Source organism: Anneissia japonica, unplaced genomic scaffold (assembly GCF_011630105.1).
Source record: "Anneissia japonica isolate Jap-2015-1 unplaced genomic scaffold, ASM1163010v1 scaffold287980_len571666_cov165, whole genome shotgun sequence".
NCBI classification, from domain to species: Eukaryota; Metazoa; Echinodermata; class Crinoidea; order Comatulida; family Comatulidae; genus Anneissia; species Anneissia japonica.
The window spans coordinates 501,935-521,639 of NW_022720008.1; the positions used below are offsets into that span (position 1 = coordinate 501,935).

At 32.4% G+C, this 19,705-nt stretch overlaps 1 protein-coding gene across 1 annotated transcript in view; it reads right to left on the minus strand.

The window, feature by feature from the left end:
• Window positions 1-19,705, minus strand: part of LOC117111154 (beta-1,3-N-acetylglucosaminyltransferase radical fringe-like) — a 49,891-nt gene that overhangs the window by 7,711 nt on the left and 22,475 nt on the right. Inside the window, exons 3-8 of the mRNA XM_033254024.1 lie at window positions 18,130-18,172; window positions 15,807-15,866; window positions 11,350-11,500; window positions 8,456-8,541; window positions 7,766-7,836; window positions 1,239-1,333 (exon numbers count right to left, since the gene is read on the minus strand). Coding sequence (XP_033109915.1) covers window positions 1,239-1,333; window positions 7,766-7,836; window positions 8,456-8,541; window positions 11,350-11,500; window positions 15,807-15,866; window positions 18,130-18,172 — 506 coding nt within the window. The remainder of the gene's footprint in view (window positions 1-1,238; window positions 1,334-7,765; window positions 7,837-8,455; window positions 8,542-11,349; window positions 11,501-15,806; window positions 15,867-18,129; window positions 18,173-19,705) is intronic.

Consider the following 19,705-nt stretch of genomic DNA (forward strand, 5'->3'; position numbering starts at 1 on the left):
ACCGACCAAGAATTAACATAAGAAAATTCTTGAAATAGGCAAGAGTCATCAATTCAAAAACTGATTTATGCTGCTCGAATAATATGCTCCACTACAAAATATTTAGGAATCGATTATGTGGACACTAAAAACTGTTCATGATAAAAAAAAAATGGATGTCTTAAGCCGGGCAATGACCGCGTTGTATGGCAAATTCGACTTTATTCCATGTACAAAAAAACACACTAAATTTAATTTACAGCTTACAATGAAACTAAAAATCACATTATTTCATGCTCTAATAATCTCTTTACATATTATTTCCTTTTGCCATGTTCCCTTATGAGTTTTGGTGACGAAAAGGGGATTTTTTTTTTCTTTATTGTTGTTGGATTTGGCACCACCTAGTACGGGGCACAGTATGAATTCAAGAGAAATACAATGATCACTAACATTGGTTGAATTGCATTGTTGTATTAAAGTGGAGCCATTCCAAGAAAACTGGACAAAACAACAATAACAGATGGAGGATATCGATCGAAAAAAAATGTTGAAACAACAACACTCAATCTGTCTCTTATACACATCTAGATGATAATAACATCCCCGATTATAACAAATGGTACCTTATAAACTGAAAAAAATTTTTATCCACAGTGAAAAACTGCATTTCTTGAAGTATGACAAATAAAATAATAATCAAGTTTTGCTTATTAAGCGGTTTGGCGTAGTAAGAACGGTTTGGTTTCCTAACCTCGAGGTCGGGTTTTCAATCAATCGCTGTGCATTTCACTTGTGTACTTGAACAAGGCACTTTATCTGCATTGCTTCTCACCCCCTAGGAGTATAAATGGGTACCTGGTGGGGTTGCCGGATACTGCGCCAATATGGCAGCAACACTTAAACATGTGGACCCCATGACCAGGGTCGACAACAAAACACTTTGTAACCTGACGGAATAGGAGATATATAAATACTGAAATGACAATATAACAAATAATAATGGGAAAAAAAAGCTTTTATGTGTTTCATATCAGGGAAAAAAGTGTCTCCATCCGCCATCATTCTAATGTGTTCGCAAATATGATTATCAGCATTATAACATCATCATCACTATTATCAAGTATTATCCATCATCATTCTAATGTATTCGCAAATATGACACATCACTATCATCACCATCATTATCATGTACAGTATTGATAATATTACTATCAAATACTCATTTGCATATCATCGGTTCAACAGGTGTACCTTACCTGCTGTGACAGTTTTTCAGGTGGGATGTTCCATAGTGATTGCAGGTGTGAGTTGAACAACTTGACTTGAGTTAATTTTGTATTTAATAGCACCTCTGAAAAACAAAATTATTTAAAAAAAAACTGATACCATATATGCGATAAAATAAAATGAAGTTGTTGAACATTCTCATAGTTCCGACATTTACAAGAAAATTTTCAGTATTAGAATCAAAACACTAAAGACAAATGCGATGCATGAATGCCCTGTATCTAAAGTAGGGAACTCGGACTGCGCCAGATGGTCGTTGGCCGGCGCGATTCTATGTCAAAGGCAACGCCATGTCGTGCGTGCAAAAGGGATAATTTTTAATGACGTTATCCATTCAGACTGCCACCGAAAACCAGTAGACGGTGTTATGTCATCATGAACAGTTTTTAGAATCCACATAATCGATTCCTAAATATTCTGTAGGGGAGCAGTACGAATCCATTTTTAAATTGATGACTCTTGCCTACTTCTTTCAATTTTCGAAAAGAACCCAGGACTTCAATTTTCGAAAAGAACCCTGGGTTCTTTTTCGAAAAGAACCCAGGACTTGTTTACTTAAGTTTAGCCAAATTATGCATTATTAATCAATAACTGGGTTATGTTATATAAACACTGTTGTGCTACGTGACAAATAAAACTGAGTCTTTCAAGGGTCAGGTATTCTGTGAAAAGAGAATGCACATAACCGACCAAGAATTAACATAAGAAAATTCTTGAAATAGGCAAGAGTCATCAATTCAAAAACTGATTTATGCTGCTCGAATAATATGCTCCACTACAAAATATTTAGGAATCGATTATGTGGACACTAAAAACTGTTCATGATAAAAAAAAAATGGATGTCTTAAGCCGGGCAATGACCGCGTTGTATGGCAAATTCGACTTTATTCCATGTACAAAAAAACACACTAAATTTAATTTACAGCTTACAATGAAACTAAAAATCACATTATTTCATGCTCTAATAATCTCTTTACATATTATTTCCTTTTGCCATGTTCCCTTATGAGTTTTGGTGACGAAAAGGGGATTTTTTTTTTCTTTATTGTTGTTGGATTTGGCACCACCTAGTACGGGGCACAGTATGAATTCAAGAGAAATACAATGATCACTAACATTGGTTGAATTGCATTGTTGTATTAAAGTGGAGCCATTCCAAGAAAACTGGACAAAACAACAATAACAGATGGAGGATATCGATCGAAAAAAAATGTTGAAACAACAACACTCAATAGCTTATAAAGCAAATAAAATACTGAATTGATATAAAAGTTGCCCTTATAAAGGAAATTCATGAGTCAGTAGTTCTGTCAGATCTCAAATTGTTTCCCTTTAATTTCGCATTTCATATCTTCTTGGTTCATCTTTCACAATAATATATAACAAGTGAAGCAAGCTATGTACAGTTACTTAAACCGATTCATAGGAGTTTAAAAGCAATTGTTTTTAAGATATTATTACTCTAAGTTAATAAACTTGTAACAAATTTTTGGGGTCCTAATAGCGTACAAGTTCTTTCTATTTTAACATCAGGTATAACATCAGGTCTAAGAGACGTTAAAAAGGGCAATAGCAGAGATTTTATAACCAGGACTAGCAAATCAACACTTGCTTAAATACTAGTATCTTTCTTGAGAAAAACCCTTCAAAAAGTAATTTTTAATTTACTAGTCATTTACAATGACCAATTAATTTAACAAATTCCAATTTGATATACGAGAATTGATTTTATACAGCTGAGTTACAGCCAATAAAAAGGCCTACATTATGCCAAGAATTTAGAAAGAATATTACGGAAGTCCACTTCACCTTAGAGATCATAAATTATAAAGCATGGTTTTATCTTCGAGTGTAACCACACTTGGTTGGTTATGATGTTTGCCTTCCTTCCAATCCCAACTGGGTTAAATTCCTGTCACAGTCACATGATTTTTTTTTTTCGTAACCAAAAACAACTCTACTCCCTAAGCAATGCCGTAGCCAGGATTTTCAAACAGTGCCGGGCAAAATATCAGGGTGGACCCACTTTATGCGTAAATTCAAATAATGTGGACCCATTTTCTTAAATGTTGACCTATTCTAAATAAAGAAAATTTAAAAAAAAAGAAGAAAAATCTGGACCTATTTTCTTAAAGGTTACCCATGTTGGGCTGAATATGAGAAATATAGACCCATTTTTCAAAAGTGGACTCATTTACGCATAAAACTGCATAATTTTGACCCATTTTTAAAAATGTGGACCCATTCTTTATGGACCCACTGGAAAAATTGGGTGGGACTGTCCTAACTGTCCCAATAACTGGCTACGGCATTGTCCCTCATAAATATTTTAGTATTGTAAATATTTAATTGTTTACACTTTATAAATTGTTTTAAATTTTTCTTTTTGTTTATATTAAAATGAAGATTTCATACTGAGAAGGTTAAATCAACTGATTTATTGCCTCATCTATTTCCCGTTCTGAATGATTGAATGTATATGTCAACATTAATTTAAAACACATTACACAGTATATTAGTATTGTAGGATTGAACTTCCTGGTATCTATTCACCTCATGACTTTATAATTCACTAGCAAAAAAAAATTATGAAATGGCTTTCAGATCCAATTAACAAGGAAACGCAGCGGCTATAATGCGCTTTATAACAGTGCAATTCCTGACATCGAAAGTTAATGTATTAACAAAAATACATAGGAACAAAACAAAATATAATATTCTATAGAATATCAGATAATATATTAAAGCATGTAAAAAACAATAAAAAAAACAATAACAAAAATAAATGTTTTTACTGATATATTTTAAGGTGCATGTTTGAAAGAATAAGAAGATAAGATTTATAACAGTGCATTTCCTGACATCGAAAGTTAATGTATTAACAAAAATAAAATACATAGGAACAAAACAAAATATAATATTCTATAGAATATCAGATAACATATTAAAGCATGTAAAAAACAATTAAAAAAAAACAATAACAAAATACTGATATATTTTAAGGTGCATGTTTGAAAGAATAATAAGATACTGATATATATAAATATATATATAAGTATATATAAATATATATATAAGGCCAAGTAAAAAAAATAAGTAGTTAAATTGTGAAAAAAAAGGTGGTTGATGAGAAACAGCTACTACTTTTTTACTTTACCAAATAGATGCATTGAAAGCAAAATAAAAAAAGCACTAGGCATGATTTGTACCATGTATTGTGTAACCATGGGTGTATGCAAGGAGGTGGGGGGTCGGGAAGGTCGTACGACATTCTCAACATTTTCAAAGGTCCACATTATTTCCAAAGATATTTTTTTCTAGGGCCTTTTCACAGTGACATAAATGAATAAACATTGATCAGGTACCAGCAATAAGACCTTGCCAATTGCGTGACGTAATCTATCACAATTCCAGCAAATTCTGAAACTGAGACTGCCATCCGCTTCAAGCTGGTGGCGCTGTAATCAATTTTCCTGTCTTCCACTGAAAAGGTCCAAAAAATCATGATCACGACCCACCCAGAAAAAATCCTGGATGCACCCCTGGTAACAGCAAACGATCGAGAGAGGAATTTTACTGATGCGAGTTAGCCAGATTTTCTTGCATTTCGTAAAAATGAAATTAAAAAAAATTGGTGAGGCAGAGAAAATGGATGTGCGAGGGGACGAGAAACTAGTTATTTTTTTTATTTGGCCTAAATTGTGATTTGCCCATATTTGGGTGTAATATGACATCACCATGCCCATATATGGGCACATCACACAAATTTGTCACATCAAATTTAATATTGCGTACAGAGGTTTATAGGATTAAATTTCATGATTCAAATAACAATAAACAGTTTAACTGATTTGAGCTATACTGGAAATTGTTATAAATAATCATCTCAATCATCTCAATATGCAGGTTTTCTTGGTATGAATTTTAATGAATGAAAAAAAAATGGTTTGTGGTGTGAATAGTTTATATGATGGAATGCCATGCTGAACATTCCAGATCAACCAACAGAAAAAAGAAACCTTTGTTTTAAACACATTTCTTCACTCTGTGTATATGTTATTTTCTAGAACATGGGATAGATTACCAATTGAGGTCATTGATTTGTGATCTTTGTAATTTTTAGTATAATTTCTTTGTGGAGAGTTTCCAGATAATAAATTGTTGATTTTTAACAGGGTGATATGAATATGGACATTTTAAACAAATAATTATTAACAGAGTATTGATTTTTTTCTAGAATTGTTATTTCTATTTTTTTCCCATCTACTGTAACAAGCAAAGGTACTCATCAATTATAATGGAAACCAATTTTGGTATTTGCTCCTCTTACCTTGGACTTTTCATTAGATAACAAAACAAGGTTTTTTAAAAATATAATTGCAGTTTGTGAATGATAAATGCAAAACCTTGTTGTTGTCATACAATAAATGCGTGTGAGGTATGAATGAGCAACTGTTTAACTGTAATATTGTAGAATTACATATATCAATGTAGATATATTGGATGGATTTTTTTTCGGTGTAAACACTTTAGGATAACCCAGGAAAGTCTGAAGAAGACTTATTTCCAGTGGGGTCCTTCTTGTGGTGATTGGGCCCAGGCAGTACACTGGGAGACAATCCCTACTTTTTTCCAAAGAGTGTACTGTGATTTAACCCGCTAGATACCGTCTTCGACTGTCGAAATTGACCTCAAACCGAGAATTCCAATTTTCGACTGCAATCGAAATTTAGTGACTAAAAAATAGGTGGTTTTCAAATCGTTCTTCTGTTTTTATTTTAGATCTAATATGTCAGAAATTTTGAACACGCATGAGTGAAGCTTTTTTCTTTCAAAATCTGTGAAGAACTCACATGCGCTTATATAAAAATGTTTTTAGAAATATCAATTTGAATTCGTTATTAATTTCGAAAATTTTTCGAAATGGCCGCACAAGATGTGTACACCGCTGAGGAAGCGATTGACCTGATTTTTTGATTCAGACAGCGATGAAAGTGAGTTTTTAGATGTGCGAGACTTAGACGTGCCTGATAGCGATGATGACAGTGCGGCTTCAAGCAGTTCTGACGGCGGAGATGTTCTTGATGAAGATGAGCCTAGGCCTAGAAATGCTTTTGAATGAAAAGATCTTGCTTATAGTTATGGATGGTTGGGTAAACAAATTATATAACCATGTGGAATAGGAATGTTTTATATTTGTTTTAATTTTTTTTTGGCTATAATTTTTTTTTTTTTTGGTTTTTGCTGACGATTTATATGTAGCATTTTTCTGTCATTTCTATTATAATTACATTATATATATTATATTATATTATGAAAAAAAAATCCTAAAAATATAAATTATACATCAAATGAAAGCTTATTCTATAAGCTTTCTTTGTTTTTGAAACATTTTTCTGTATAATTTACAGAAAGATCCCAAAAATCCACCAGAACGACGTACACTCAAAAAATGCAAAAAACCTAGTTACTCTGCAAAAGAATCCGGTATTCAAGGGTTTGCACTACAAAAGAATCCGGTATCCAGAGGGTTAAGATGTGTAGACCATGAGCCATAATGCACACTGGACCAACGGCTTAAATGTCTCACCCAAAAGACGGTGCACTATTGTAAATTGCACTTCAGCCCTCTAGCTGAAACACAAGGAGAGGCAGCGATGGGAATTGAACCGGGGACCTAGAGATCTACACGGTTCAGCACACACACAGTGGCTACCGCCAGATTAGCCGACTGAGAAACCTGCTCTCATATTGCCCATTTTTACAGTAAACTTGAAGAAAAACATAAACCTCTGTAAATATCAAACAGGCACACATAGCACACTCTCCAAAATTAAGTAAAACAAAAAAGTTGCACCATGTTTGCAGTGTGGTAGGCCTACTTTGTTTACTCATGGGGCCAGTTCAGAACCAGAAATTGGTCAAGGATATATTTTGCCAGGTAACGCCAAATGATGGAAGGGGAGAAGGTTAGTCCTCCACCTATTGTGGGGTCCTATGGGGCTACACTAGCATTTTTAATCTCTTAATAAAAAGGAATTAACACTTGGTTAAGAGATTTTTTTGGTTGCTGCTGAGCATGGGGAGCAGGGAAGGGGACCCTTTGCCATCTTCTGGAACCCCAACTGAGAGAATTTCATATCTGCTAAATGACAATGACAGTGTCTTTTATGAGAAAACAACAGTTTAAGTAAAAGTACAGAAGGTAATGCAATTTTTAAAGAATTGCTAAGAAATATGTGTGTAAGAAATAAGTAAAAAATGGGGGGTTGCCAATACTGTGATAATGATTATCAAGAATTTAGGATGATGATGATGATGGTTGAATATAATACAGTACGATCATCACGAGAAAGGAGCATACAGGGAAATTTGACCTGCAAAGCATAGATCAGTCATGCATACTGAAGGCAGTTAACCTGCTCGAAATATGAACCATCACCTCGAAGGGTAAAAATTCAGTTTATTAGAACTGCATATTTACAGCAGTACAAACCTGATATAAAGCCAACGGTGACATCATCAGGCAAACGAATTCTATTGCACACACTTTTAAATGTTCCTCCTCTGAAATAAAGAAAATACACAGATTTTAAATGATACAAATGCAGGACAGAATGTCTAAATTAAGCACATTTAAGATGTTTACTGAGAAAATTACTAGCAGTCACTGTCTAGTCTAACTTTACCTGGTGCAGATAGGCTATCACAATAATATATTAGGCCTGTTTTCAATTCAAGTACTATATTCAATGCAGTATTAACCTACCAGGCTTTGACAAAATCAATTGTTTGTAGTTGTTCATAATATAGTTATGGTTTAATATATAACCTAAAATAAGTGAGTAAACTCATTTTTTATAAAGACATACCATGAATTCCCAAAGAATAAAATTGAACAAATTACATTATATAATAGATGTATATTATATTTATCTTATAATTATATATTATTTTCAAAATTTATTATGAGTCTGAAAATGAGGAAAGTCCTCTCGCTGGCATATGCAGCTAACTATAGGAACAGCTATAAATTACCAGCAGTTAGCTGAATTTGCCATAGCAACTGGCCCTATGCCTCCATATTAAAAATGACCAACTAGTCCATATTCACAAAAAAACTACCCCCTCTACATTTAAGATATTACACAAGTCTATAGAAAAATGGGTTTTTTTCAATACTTACCCAGCATATGTTTTCATCTTCAATGCTAGAGCCTTGCTAAGACAAAATCCTGCACCTCCAGTTGCAAACCAAAATTTAACTTTTTTCTGAAGTATAGAATACAAAGAAATAATTAAAAATTTAAAAAAAAGAGCTAAAGAAAAGGTGGTTAGGGCAATTGGCACGGCATGAATGAGATGTCATGGCAAAAGATAGTGTGCATTCGTTGAGGCATGCACATGGTTGGGAACAGTGTGCAACCGCGTGGCTGGCATCACAATTTAATGCATAAATTAAACTTAATATTTTGGCTTGCCCCAAACTACTGTACAAAGTACTACTGTTTAGCTTTAATAGTGTAAAGACAACATTTATTCCTGGAGGAATTTGTTGATCAAAATAATTTTTATGGTCGGAGGCACAAAAATATTTTTTCCAGGCCTGCCTGTGCACTTGTAGGATGCAAGAGAATTTGATGATGATCCAGTGTTACTTCTCGAATATATACCTGCCATTCTCACACACTAAGTTATTAAATATTTATGACAGTTTTCGTGCATAATGTACATAGGCCTACTATGAAAATAAATGTATTGTATCCCAACAATTCGTACACGTACGGTAAATTGTGATTAGCGTACAAAAGCCAGACACTCAATGCACTGAACGACGGTCATGCGACCGTTAGCCATCGATCCAACTCCGTTCCCTGTAAACGCTAGACGACGAGACACCGTCTACTGGTTGTCGGTGGCAGTCTGAACGGATCACCATTAAAAATGATCTGCGCATGTGGCATGGCGTTGCATTCTCAGTAGAATCGTGTCAACCGACAATCATTGGCCACATTGAGTGACTGGTTTAAGAGGGCAGTTATTAGGTGGGAATCAACAATCATTCAAGCAGTATACACATGATTCTTAAAGCAAAGATCTTATAACAAGATAGCACACTCTTCGATTTTGTGAGGCCCCTGAGGTCGCCCATAGGCATGACGTCAGATCGACGTAGCGACAAACTGCACATGTGGTGTAGTGAATGCCTTCATGGTTCGATGTTGTTTTGTTCTGAATGAGTTACTATCATTAAAACCAGTTTACATAGAAGTATACACCTTGTATATTTTATTCATTTGTAGTATAGTGTACCACCAAATATGGCGCTGCGAGCAATTTAAGTTCATCCACATTAACTTGATTTGGCAACAGATAGGCTCAGATTTATGCACTTTTCGATTTGGTGTACTTATTTAGTAGGGTGCCATCTTGCTATTTTAAACAAGTACATTTCAACTTTGATACAAAGACCTCAGAAACTAAAGTTAGCACAAAATTATTACACAACCGTGGCAACATCTAGAACACGCTCTTTTAAAAACAAGTATTTTTATTGTAAATAATGTGTAAAACTCGTGGAGTGCACTTACTTGTTATTATAAGAGCTATGTATTATGTATGTAATTAAAACATCAACTAGTTTCATGCATAAGACACAAGATGGTTGCTATACAAATATAATCTAATTATTATTCAGGCAGAAGATACAAATATTTAATCTCAAGTCCTGTACAATGAATTTAGTATATGAATGAATGTTAATGTAAAATAATTATGTTCCAGAGGACGTGGCACAATGACGCTGACGCAAATCCATATACGTAAAATGAAATGAAAATATTTACAAAGCAAACATACATAAGGAATTACACAACAATATTCAATTTTTTGTAGGACAATGTATTATACTGTGTATATGTTGCACTGAGTAATACTATTTATAATTTAATAATAATTGTGTTTGAGTTCATTTGTTTATTTGAAGTACATTTCATTGTCATGCAACATACATTAAGTTTTAGACTACTGTATACACAGCATTCAAAGCTTCTGTTAATGTTTCCAAAACTATGGATTAATGTGTATTTGGACTATGTCTTTAAAGCTTTGGATATATGTCTAAAGTTTTGGATTAAAGTGGATTAGTGTCTCAAAACCTTAGGATTAAGTCTCAAACTAATAATTATTTCTTAGTTTATTATATATTTAAATTATATTTCATTGTCATTCAACATAATTCAGTTTGATTCAAAGTTTCTGTTTATATTTCCAAATCTCTGGATTAATGTGTCTATGGACTATTAATATCTTTAAAACTTTGGATAAGTATGTCTAAAATTTGGGATTACAGTGGATTAGTGCCTCCAAGCCTTTGGTTTAAGTCAGAAAATAAATAATTATTTTTTCAGTTTATTATATATTTGAAGTACACTTTACTGTCATTCAACATAATTCAGTTTTATACAAAGCTTCTGCTTATATTTCCAAGTCTCTGGATTAATGTGTCTATGGACTAATGTCTTTAAAACTTTAGATAAGTATGTCTGAAATTTGGGATTAAAGTGGATTAGTGTCTCAAAGCCTTTGGCTTAAGTCTCATAACTCTTAAAATGCTTTAGATTCATCAACATCCATGGCTTAGTATCTTCAAAATGTTGGATTACTATAAGTAAATATAGCATCAAACATTCTATTTTTCTTTCGTTTGCTGAGTTGGAGTTGCTATACTAGTGATTTATTCAACAACCTATTGCGAAGAAGGCTCTAAGAGCAGAGCCAAGTTTTAAAAGTAACTCTATCACAACAATCCATGTTATAGATAAATAATTAACTACAGTACAATAAAATTACAAGTAAACTGAAATGCTTTAAATAAATGTTGTCAAATAATATAAAACATAGTGCAACATTTTTTTGCAGGAATTAATGCCACAAAAAATGCAAAATAAGTTTTAAAAGTCTATCCTAATCACACATTCAAAAACAGGTTCAAACCCTATTAAACTTTTATATTTCATCAAATTATTGCAATTAAAATTATCAAAGATAAAAATGTTGATAAAAAAAGAAGTTACTTACCAAATCTGGACTATTTCTATCGGTGGCTTCTATTGGGTGGCTGAGACTTGTCCTGCCCAAGTACACATCATCTGTATGCTTATAATTGTTTAGGAGTTTCACCAACTGATTGACATTTAGGTAGTTGTCATCATCAACATGGCAGAACCATCTTAAAAACATTAAGACAATATTCAACAATATCAAAATAAATAAAAATAATATTTTAATATATTTAAAAAAATATATTTCTCATCTAGGTTTTTCTTTCTTCCTAATACAAATATAGCCAATGCACACACTAGAATGGTTGTAATTGGTCACCATGATTTTTGTACTTATTCCAAAATTATGTTGGTGTTTCGAATTTTTAAAAATTTTGTAAATCGAGACATTTTTCATAGGCTTTTTAAATATTTTTCATATTAACAGAAGATCTGACAGACAAATTTAATTCAGGACAATCATTTTAAAGAATGGTTAAAGGTGTTCTAGATATACAGCACAATTCTTTCGTATGATGAAAACACCTGCAAGAAGGCCACAGATTTTAGATTCAACCCCTATTAATCTGTCATTATATAATTACTATTGCTATTTATAAAGAACAATCTTCATACCAAATTTAAATACCATAATTGTTTGATAAACTTTATTACAAGAAATTCTAGGTTGGTGGCTTAAAAAACGAGGAGACCTCAAATAAACTCAAATAAATGCATGACCGACTTGCACTGACATTTCACCACAGCCAGTATATAACAAACATCAGCAAATTTATCATGAAATAAATGAAACTATTTAGAAAAATAAAGCGGTTTAATCTAGTTCCCAGAGGTCCTGATCTTAAAGCACGCGCATGCTCCCGTACACAGAAAAGTAAGTAACAGTTTCGAAATGAGAACAAGAGCAATTTTAAAACTCATAACTCTCTTGATTTATTTTTCAAATTGAGGTTAACTTGTCAGCAGGCATTCCAAGTTGGATGTAAAATGAATAATCCCCTGTGAGAGCCCTGCCACTCGGCAGGGCTAATCTCATTTTTCACCTCAGTGTAATTAAAATTTATGTTAGCTGTGTTTGGCATTTTGTAACTGGTAATTGAGTATCAATAATCATAAAATAATATCAATATTGTAAAATTAGTTATTTACAATAGTGTATTAATGCACATTCCATATATGCCCTTTGATTAGAAAAACAGGAAGGTAGGTAATGTGACCAATAAACTTAAATTAACGAAGTGGACAAAGGATGAAGTGTTCTCATTGGCTACAAGACTGTCAGAGCCTAAATTTTTGTCAAGGACTACAACAATGATTGATAATGGTGATGTGGATGTTTACAGACTGAAATGTCCTTTAAAGTCAGAAATGCTTTCCTTATACTTATATTTCAATAAATAATCTAATGTCTCAATCACCATCATCATTGTGGCATTTTAGTTTACTTTTTTAGGGCGTGTTTCTACTGATAACACAAAATAATCGATTTTTTAAAACCGCTTTTTTAATGAGTACTAGACAGCCTGCTCACGTTGCAACTGCATTTTTTATTTTTTGAAAATCGGTTTTTGTGACGGAAATTACGTCACCATTTTGTTTATACAACACGTTGTTTTCCTAACTGTATAGGATAGTATCTTTCTCATTTCTGTCATGATGACGAGGAGTAAGATACTGTGTGGGGCGAAAAGGCAAATGTTTTCGGCTGTGCTCGTTGGCACAATAAACAAGCGACCAAACGAGGGCATAGGCATGAACAGGAGGACAAATTTTTTTGAAAGTTCGCGCCTAATACGCTTTAGTCTTTGCAGTGATTGACCTGAAGGTCACATTTCACCTGATAATCGCTTTTTTGTGTTGCAGCTAAAAGGTGCACAGCCAAAAAAGGTTATTTGCCATTCAAACACGCGATCCCTTGCATGTTTTTAATCGATTTTTTTAATCGCTTTTTTCAAACTGGTCCCGTTTCTACTGCGATAATAAAAGCGATTTTCCGAAAAAGCAATTTTTAATCAATTATCTCTTTCCAGTAGAAACAGGCCCTTAATCCCAAAAGATACAATTTTTCAGTGATGAATTGTATTTATTTAACCAAACAAACAGTGTAAACCACAATGGTAATTATAGGAACATAAGAGACCATGTGGAAGGTTCTAGATGTTGAAGTACTAAAAGCAATTTGCCTATTGGTTAATTATGATGTAATGTGACCAATGAGGAACTTAGGCAATATAGAATGCTCTGGAGTTATAGGGCTAATGTATATAAGGTGAGAGTTTGGTCTTTTGAAACACATGTTCATGCGAATGTTATTGTGTTGTTTTGAGACCGGATTCTTGTTGGAGTTTATACAGAATAAAAGTTTGTATTTTATATGTTAAAGAGGGATTCCTAGTCATTTCTTTACCGCTCGGAAATACGTCAAGTAGGAATTCATGACAATGATATTAATGATGATGATGATGATATTAATGATGATGATGATGATAATGATTATAAAATGATGACTATATGGATGATGATGATGATGATGACAATGATAATGATGATTATGACAACGAAGCTGTTACAATGTACAAGATTATGAATAATATAAGCCCACAATATCTTATTAACAGATTCAGTTCTAAAGAAAACCCACATAATACCAAATCTAAAGACAAACTTTATCTATGCAAACCTCGAACTGAATACAAAAAGAAAAGTTTCACCTATCATGGATCAAAGTTATGGAATTCATTATCAGAAGAAGCAAAAAATGCTAAAGATTTAAAGAGTTTTAAAAATATTGTGTGAAAACCTGACCAGTTTTTGAAACCGCAGATTTTATTATTTCAAATTTGAAATTGTTTAAAAGTAGTATTTAGTTCCAAATTTTTACAGTTGGTAGGTTTTTACTTTTCCATGTTTGTTTTCCCTTTCTTTTATCATATCAGTAGTTTAAGTACACGGCCTCTTGGAAGACCAACCTTTGTAAAAAGATTGAAATGAGTATCCGTGGATAAATAAAGTTATTATTATTATTATTATAATGGCAATGACCATGCGATTTATGATTATAAGAAGATAATAACTTTAATTTAACCAGATTACACTATAGTCCATTCCACACCCCCACCCCCCAAAAAAAAAAAAAATCTGCCACAGTTCGAATTTATTTAAATCATTAAAGCAGCCAAAGTCGAATTCTGCATCAGCAAAGCGAGAAGTGGTTCTCCTTGAAAATGTTGAGTGGAGAACACATTCAAATAGAGACTTCCTACTAGAACAGCAGAAATATGTGCCAAAGATCATACCAAATGCGACATTGAATTAAATGAGAAAGCAAAATGCAAACAAGGCCTAAGCAGATATACTGTAAGCAAGTTATTTTAAGTTCATGAAAAAACCCATTTCAAAAATAAATGTGAGTTTAATTCAATCAAACACCATCTGACTTCCTAGATAGATTAGGCAATAAATACAATTATTTTACATCCAACAAACAAGAACTTGTTAAAAATTCAGCTCTGCTCCATGAAGTCCATTTACAAAATACCTCACAAGAGACCAATTTATCAAATTGATTGCTATCTAAACATCTGGGTGTCAACACTTGCTCATGGGGGTCAGGGCTTAGGTTTGATTCAACTCACTTTACAACATACGCTGGACATATACAGTAGACTTGTTGGGACAAGCCTGATATCATGCCATCTGGGCCTATAAATCATCTTATCGTAGCCCTCCCATAGGAGCATTTTAGGGCAACAAAGAACTATTCATTGGGCCTAGCAGTAGAAATCAGTGTCTGCATGTTAAGACATGAACTTGGAAGTTTTTTTGTTTTTTTTTATCAACTTTATCATTCAATCAAAGGGAAAATCATGCCTCAGTTTAGAAACATAAATTCTTCACTACAATTACATACATCATTATAACTAAGGCGAGATTTAAAGATCGGCGGAAAAAAATAAAAATAAAATTTTGCTTTCTTATGTAGCAAATGGTTTTGTCAAAAACATCCAGATGGAGGATAAAATAAAAATAAAATTTTATTGGTGATTGTGGATGGTTAAATGCTTTAGTTTATATATTAATTAGTAAGAAGTATATTTATCTTATTTTTGGAGATTTCAAGGCAGAGGTGGGAATAATAAATATAAAGAAAAGCTTTTATTTTTTTCTGAAATTTGCATTTCTTCATGGCGACGGGTGCACTTATTGGCCAAAAACAAAATTTAATTTTTATTTTAAATCATTATGGATGGGCAGACGGGTGGTGGGTTCGCAAAACAAAGTATATAAAAAGCTTTGCCTAACACTACTCACTTGAAGATGAAACAGCTTCTTTGTGTTCAAATGTTTTGTGTTAAGTTTATATCTTGATATTTATAAATCTAAATTTGTATGAGCATTCCACAATTAATTACTTTAAAATTAAACAATTTTTTTGTTGTTGTTCTACATCTTTATTAATAATAAAAAACATACCTTTTGTTAGATTCTAAATACATATCATACATGGCGGCCATTTTACAGCAAAGAGCTTGCCTGAAAAAAAAAAGAACATATTTCTGAAATTGTCAAATTACTGTAATAATAATGTCATTTGGTATAAAAGTTCAATAACAAACTAATGCCATGTGTTCTAAAGTTAGGAGGTAATTTAGTTAATTCCAAAGTTTTACTCTTTTGTATTTAAAAGTATAATTCTATTTAAGAGGTTAAAATTTATTTTAGGTGTAAAAATGGGCGGTTACGCTCCTTTTCCCCCAGTTATTCAAAAATCTGTATCTTGTTCACAGTTCCCCAATTTTTCGCCAAACAACTTTTTTTCTGTCTTAGAAAAATCAATTCTACAACATAGCAACAATTTTTTTTCTTCCATTTAGAAAATGTCTAGTAAACCTAATGGTACTGTCATCCATTCTGCTAGACAGAAATATTTAGAGGAATGTCTTGTTCACTGATAGTTTCTTTATGAAAACCGTGGTACCTCCATTCCACAATCCACACACATGATGATGAAAATGTTGATGAAGCGAAATGCGGGTACATGTCTTGGCTTGATGAGTACAGTACTCTGACAAGCTAATTCTCAAAATGTATTTCCCACATGGAAAACATTTCACTATAGATTTAAATTCTATTCCATTGCTTCGATTTTCAACAGCTGTTCTTTACATTTATATTCAACAACTTCTTTTTCATTCTTTATAGCTTTCAAAGCAGAAGGTTTTTGCAATCTACATGACTTCCGAAAATCAGGAAAGTATAGTTTTGTGTCAAAAACCATGGAGGAAAAAACCTCCATGGTCAAACGAGTCTTGTTAACAAATCAAGTATAGTAAAATTATAGGTGAACTGACTCAAAAATTTTAAAGAACAACTGAAGGTTTACATTGGCATAATAAAGTGCAAGAGTTTTTTTATAAACTAAACTATTTCATGCTATACTTGTTAAAGAGATTTTATTTGGTGGTGCAAGAGTGGATAAGAGAAGGGAATTTATTTCTGTTTTTATTGGTTGGTTTATTTATTTTTTATATAGGACTATTTATTTTTTGTTTTCCATTTATTTATTATTTCAATATACTGTATAGTTCTTTCCTGGACCCCTTTGGAAACAAACATACCGTACCTGTATGGGTTTAAAGGGTTATCCAATGCTGCTTCTGGTCTCATTTTTTTTGTTTTTGATGCGGTTCCTTGTCTGGTGATTTTTATATATCTGAATTTTGATGTTTTTTAATTCTGTCTTTGCTTGTGAACTGTCCGATTTATTTCTGCTGTATATTACATTACATTGCTCTTTGATTAATTGAATGATATTCTTTTGTGTATGTTAATTTTTCCTATAATTGCCTTGTTTTTTATTCTTTTTTCTTCAGATGTTAAGAGAGAAATCGAAAGATCCACTGATTAATCTTAGATAAGATAGTATAATACATACTCCAAGTATCGAAATACACGCCGTCTGTGTCAGGATTTAATATTTCGACATTAATTATGTCATCATCAGGAATGAATGAATGTAAGTAATAAATTAGTTTTAATATTTTCTAATACTAACCTTATTGACAGTTCGAAAAATTGGTCTATACTATTGTTTGAAGAAGCGTTTGCTATACGTAGGCTACACCCAATGGGCTGAAAGCTTCAAAGGAGCTTTTTTTGTATTTGTAAGTAGCTTTGATCAGTAGGGTAAGAATGCTTTGATCTTCAGTTTATTCATAACTATGTCACCTACTAGGGATAATGTTTTGAATAATTGGTCAAACACTTTTGGTACTTGTGCATATAAGCTTGCAAATATGGATAACTTTTCATTCCTGATGATGACATAATTAATGTCGAAATATTGAATCCTGACATCATGGCGTGCATTTCGATACCTGTAAGGGTTGGGAAATTATCTGGTAGAAGTACTGTATTTAGAGGTGAGGGATGGAAGTAGTTTATCAACCTGATCATCTGGTACATTATAGTATCGGCATATTCAGTATGAGGTTGGGATGTGTACTGTTTAACAACCTAAATATTTGATACTGGTGATGTGATGAGTGACATTTACCAATCTGACGATTTGGGATAGTGAGGTTCAAAACCAGGTAAATTAAAAAATCTGAAAATTGATATAAACTGCAAGTGAGGAGATATGAGAAGTCTGAAAATTTAGAAATGAATGTAAGTTTATATTAATCATAGATGAATGAATATGTTTTATAATGGGCCAATGTTCTCAAAAGTTAGTTATTCTAAAGGGAATTCTAGTGTCCAAATAATGTCTTCTGTAAACTGAATCTCTATTCACCTTGAATGCCTTGCGGAACAATTACTAACAATAAGATGATCACCTGTAATCAGAAAAAAAAAATATTAAAAATTTTTATCATTTAAAAGAAAAAATCATTATAATGAAATGTTACACACATTATAATACACACTGATGTAATTACATACTAGACATATTATAAATTACTGTACATGTTTAAAAATTACAGTTTATGTTTGGTACCTACAGTTCCAATAATTTTAATATCAAAACATGAATGAACATAAAAATATTCAAGATGTTGTATGTTGTTGGCATACCGACCAAGTGCAGCACATACTATTATTACTTGACACCAAGGCAGCTGCATAAAAAAGTGCCTTTTATGCCAGGAAAGATCGAAGGGTCAAGAAATCGAGGAAGGCCGAAACTCTGTTGAATCGATTAAATTCAGACCAACATTGGGTGTCCTCTTCGAGAAGTCTTAACACTCTTGCTGAGTCTTGTCAGGTTTGGCATTGCATCACAAAAAGTCACAAGCTGTCAGTCATGCGGCGACAAAACCAAACAAAAACAATATTTGAATTGCCTGTAATGGTATCCAATAATTTCAGTTCAGATAGGCATTATCTTGACAGTCTATAGCATATACTTTATGCATAGATTCCTAAATTGGCTGGAGTGCTTTAATTAATTTATGCGTTTTTGTAGTAGTACATGTCTGTAACTCAGTGAGAGATTATTTGTTACGACCTAGTGTATCATTAGTTCAGCAAACGAGCGCTTGAACATAATCTAATGATGTCACATTGGCATTAATCGTGTCATGCTGAGATTAGAGCGATTGAAATCTCCTGGGAATGGGTACGGTTACCCACACTGGCTAATTGCAACCTGTATCTTATGACACACTGGATACTCCATTACAACACCCACATAATCACATTCCAGTTTACTCGTGGCTCATTACATTATCGTATGCCACATATTACTGCATGTTAAACATTTTTATTCTATTATTTATAGTCCCTATTAAGCTCTGCCTATACTGTACTATCAAATTTGAAAAAAAAAAAGTTGTATGCCCATATATAATAATAAACCATATATGATGTGCAAATGTATATGGTCATAATGTGATGTCATCATGACCATATTTACTGATAGGCATGTCACATAATAATAACAATAATAATAATAATAATAATAATAATAATAATAATAATAATAATAATAATAATAACAATAATAATAATAATAATAATATAATTTATTGACTCACTCTTTTAAAGCAGAGGAACACTCTCACGCAGGAGAGGTTCGACCATACAACAGAACAAAATTTAAAAGTAAAGATAAAATTCATTAAAAATACAAAGAGATAATAGTAGTGAAATAAAATTTTCAAAAAACCAAATGCAATTAAAATAATATTATACTAAAGTTTAAAATCTTATCTAAAATGAAAAAAATATATAAATAATATTAATAATAATAAAATAGAGTAAATAAAAATAAATAAATAAAAACAAAAACATTTTTTTGTTAATTAAAATTTGATAGTCTGTACGGGGCTTTGGGCTTAGCATAATTTGTTACTTCTCCTTGATTTTAC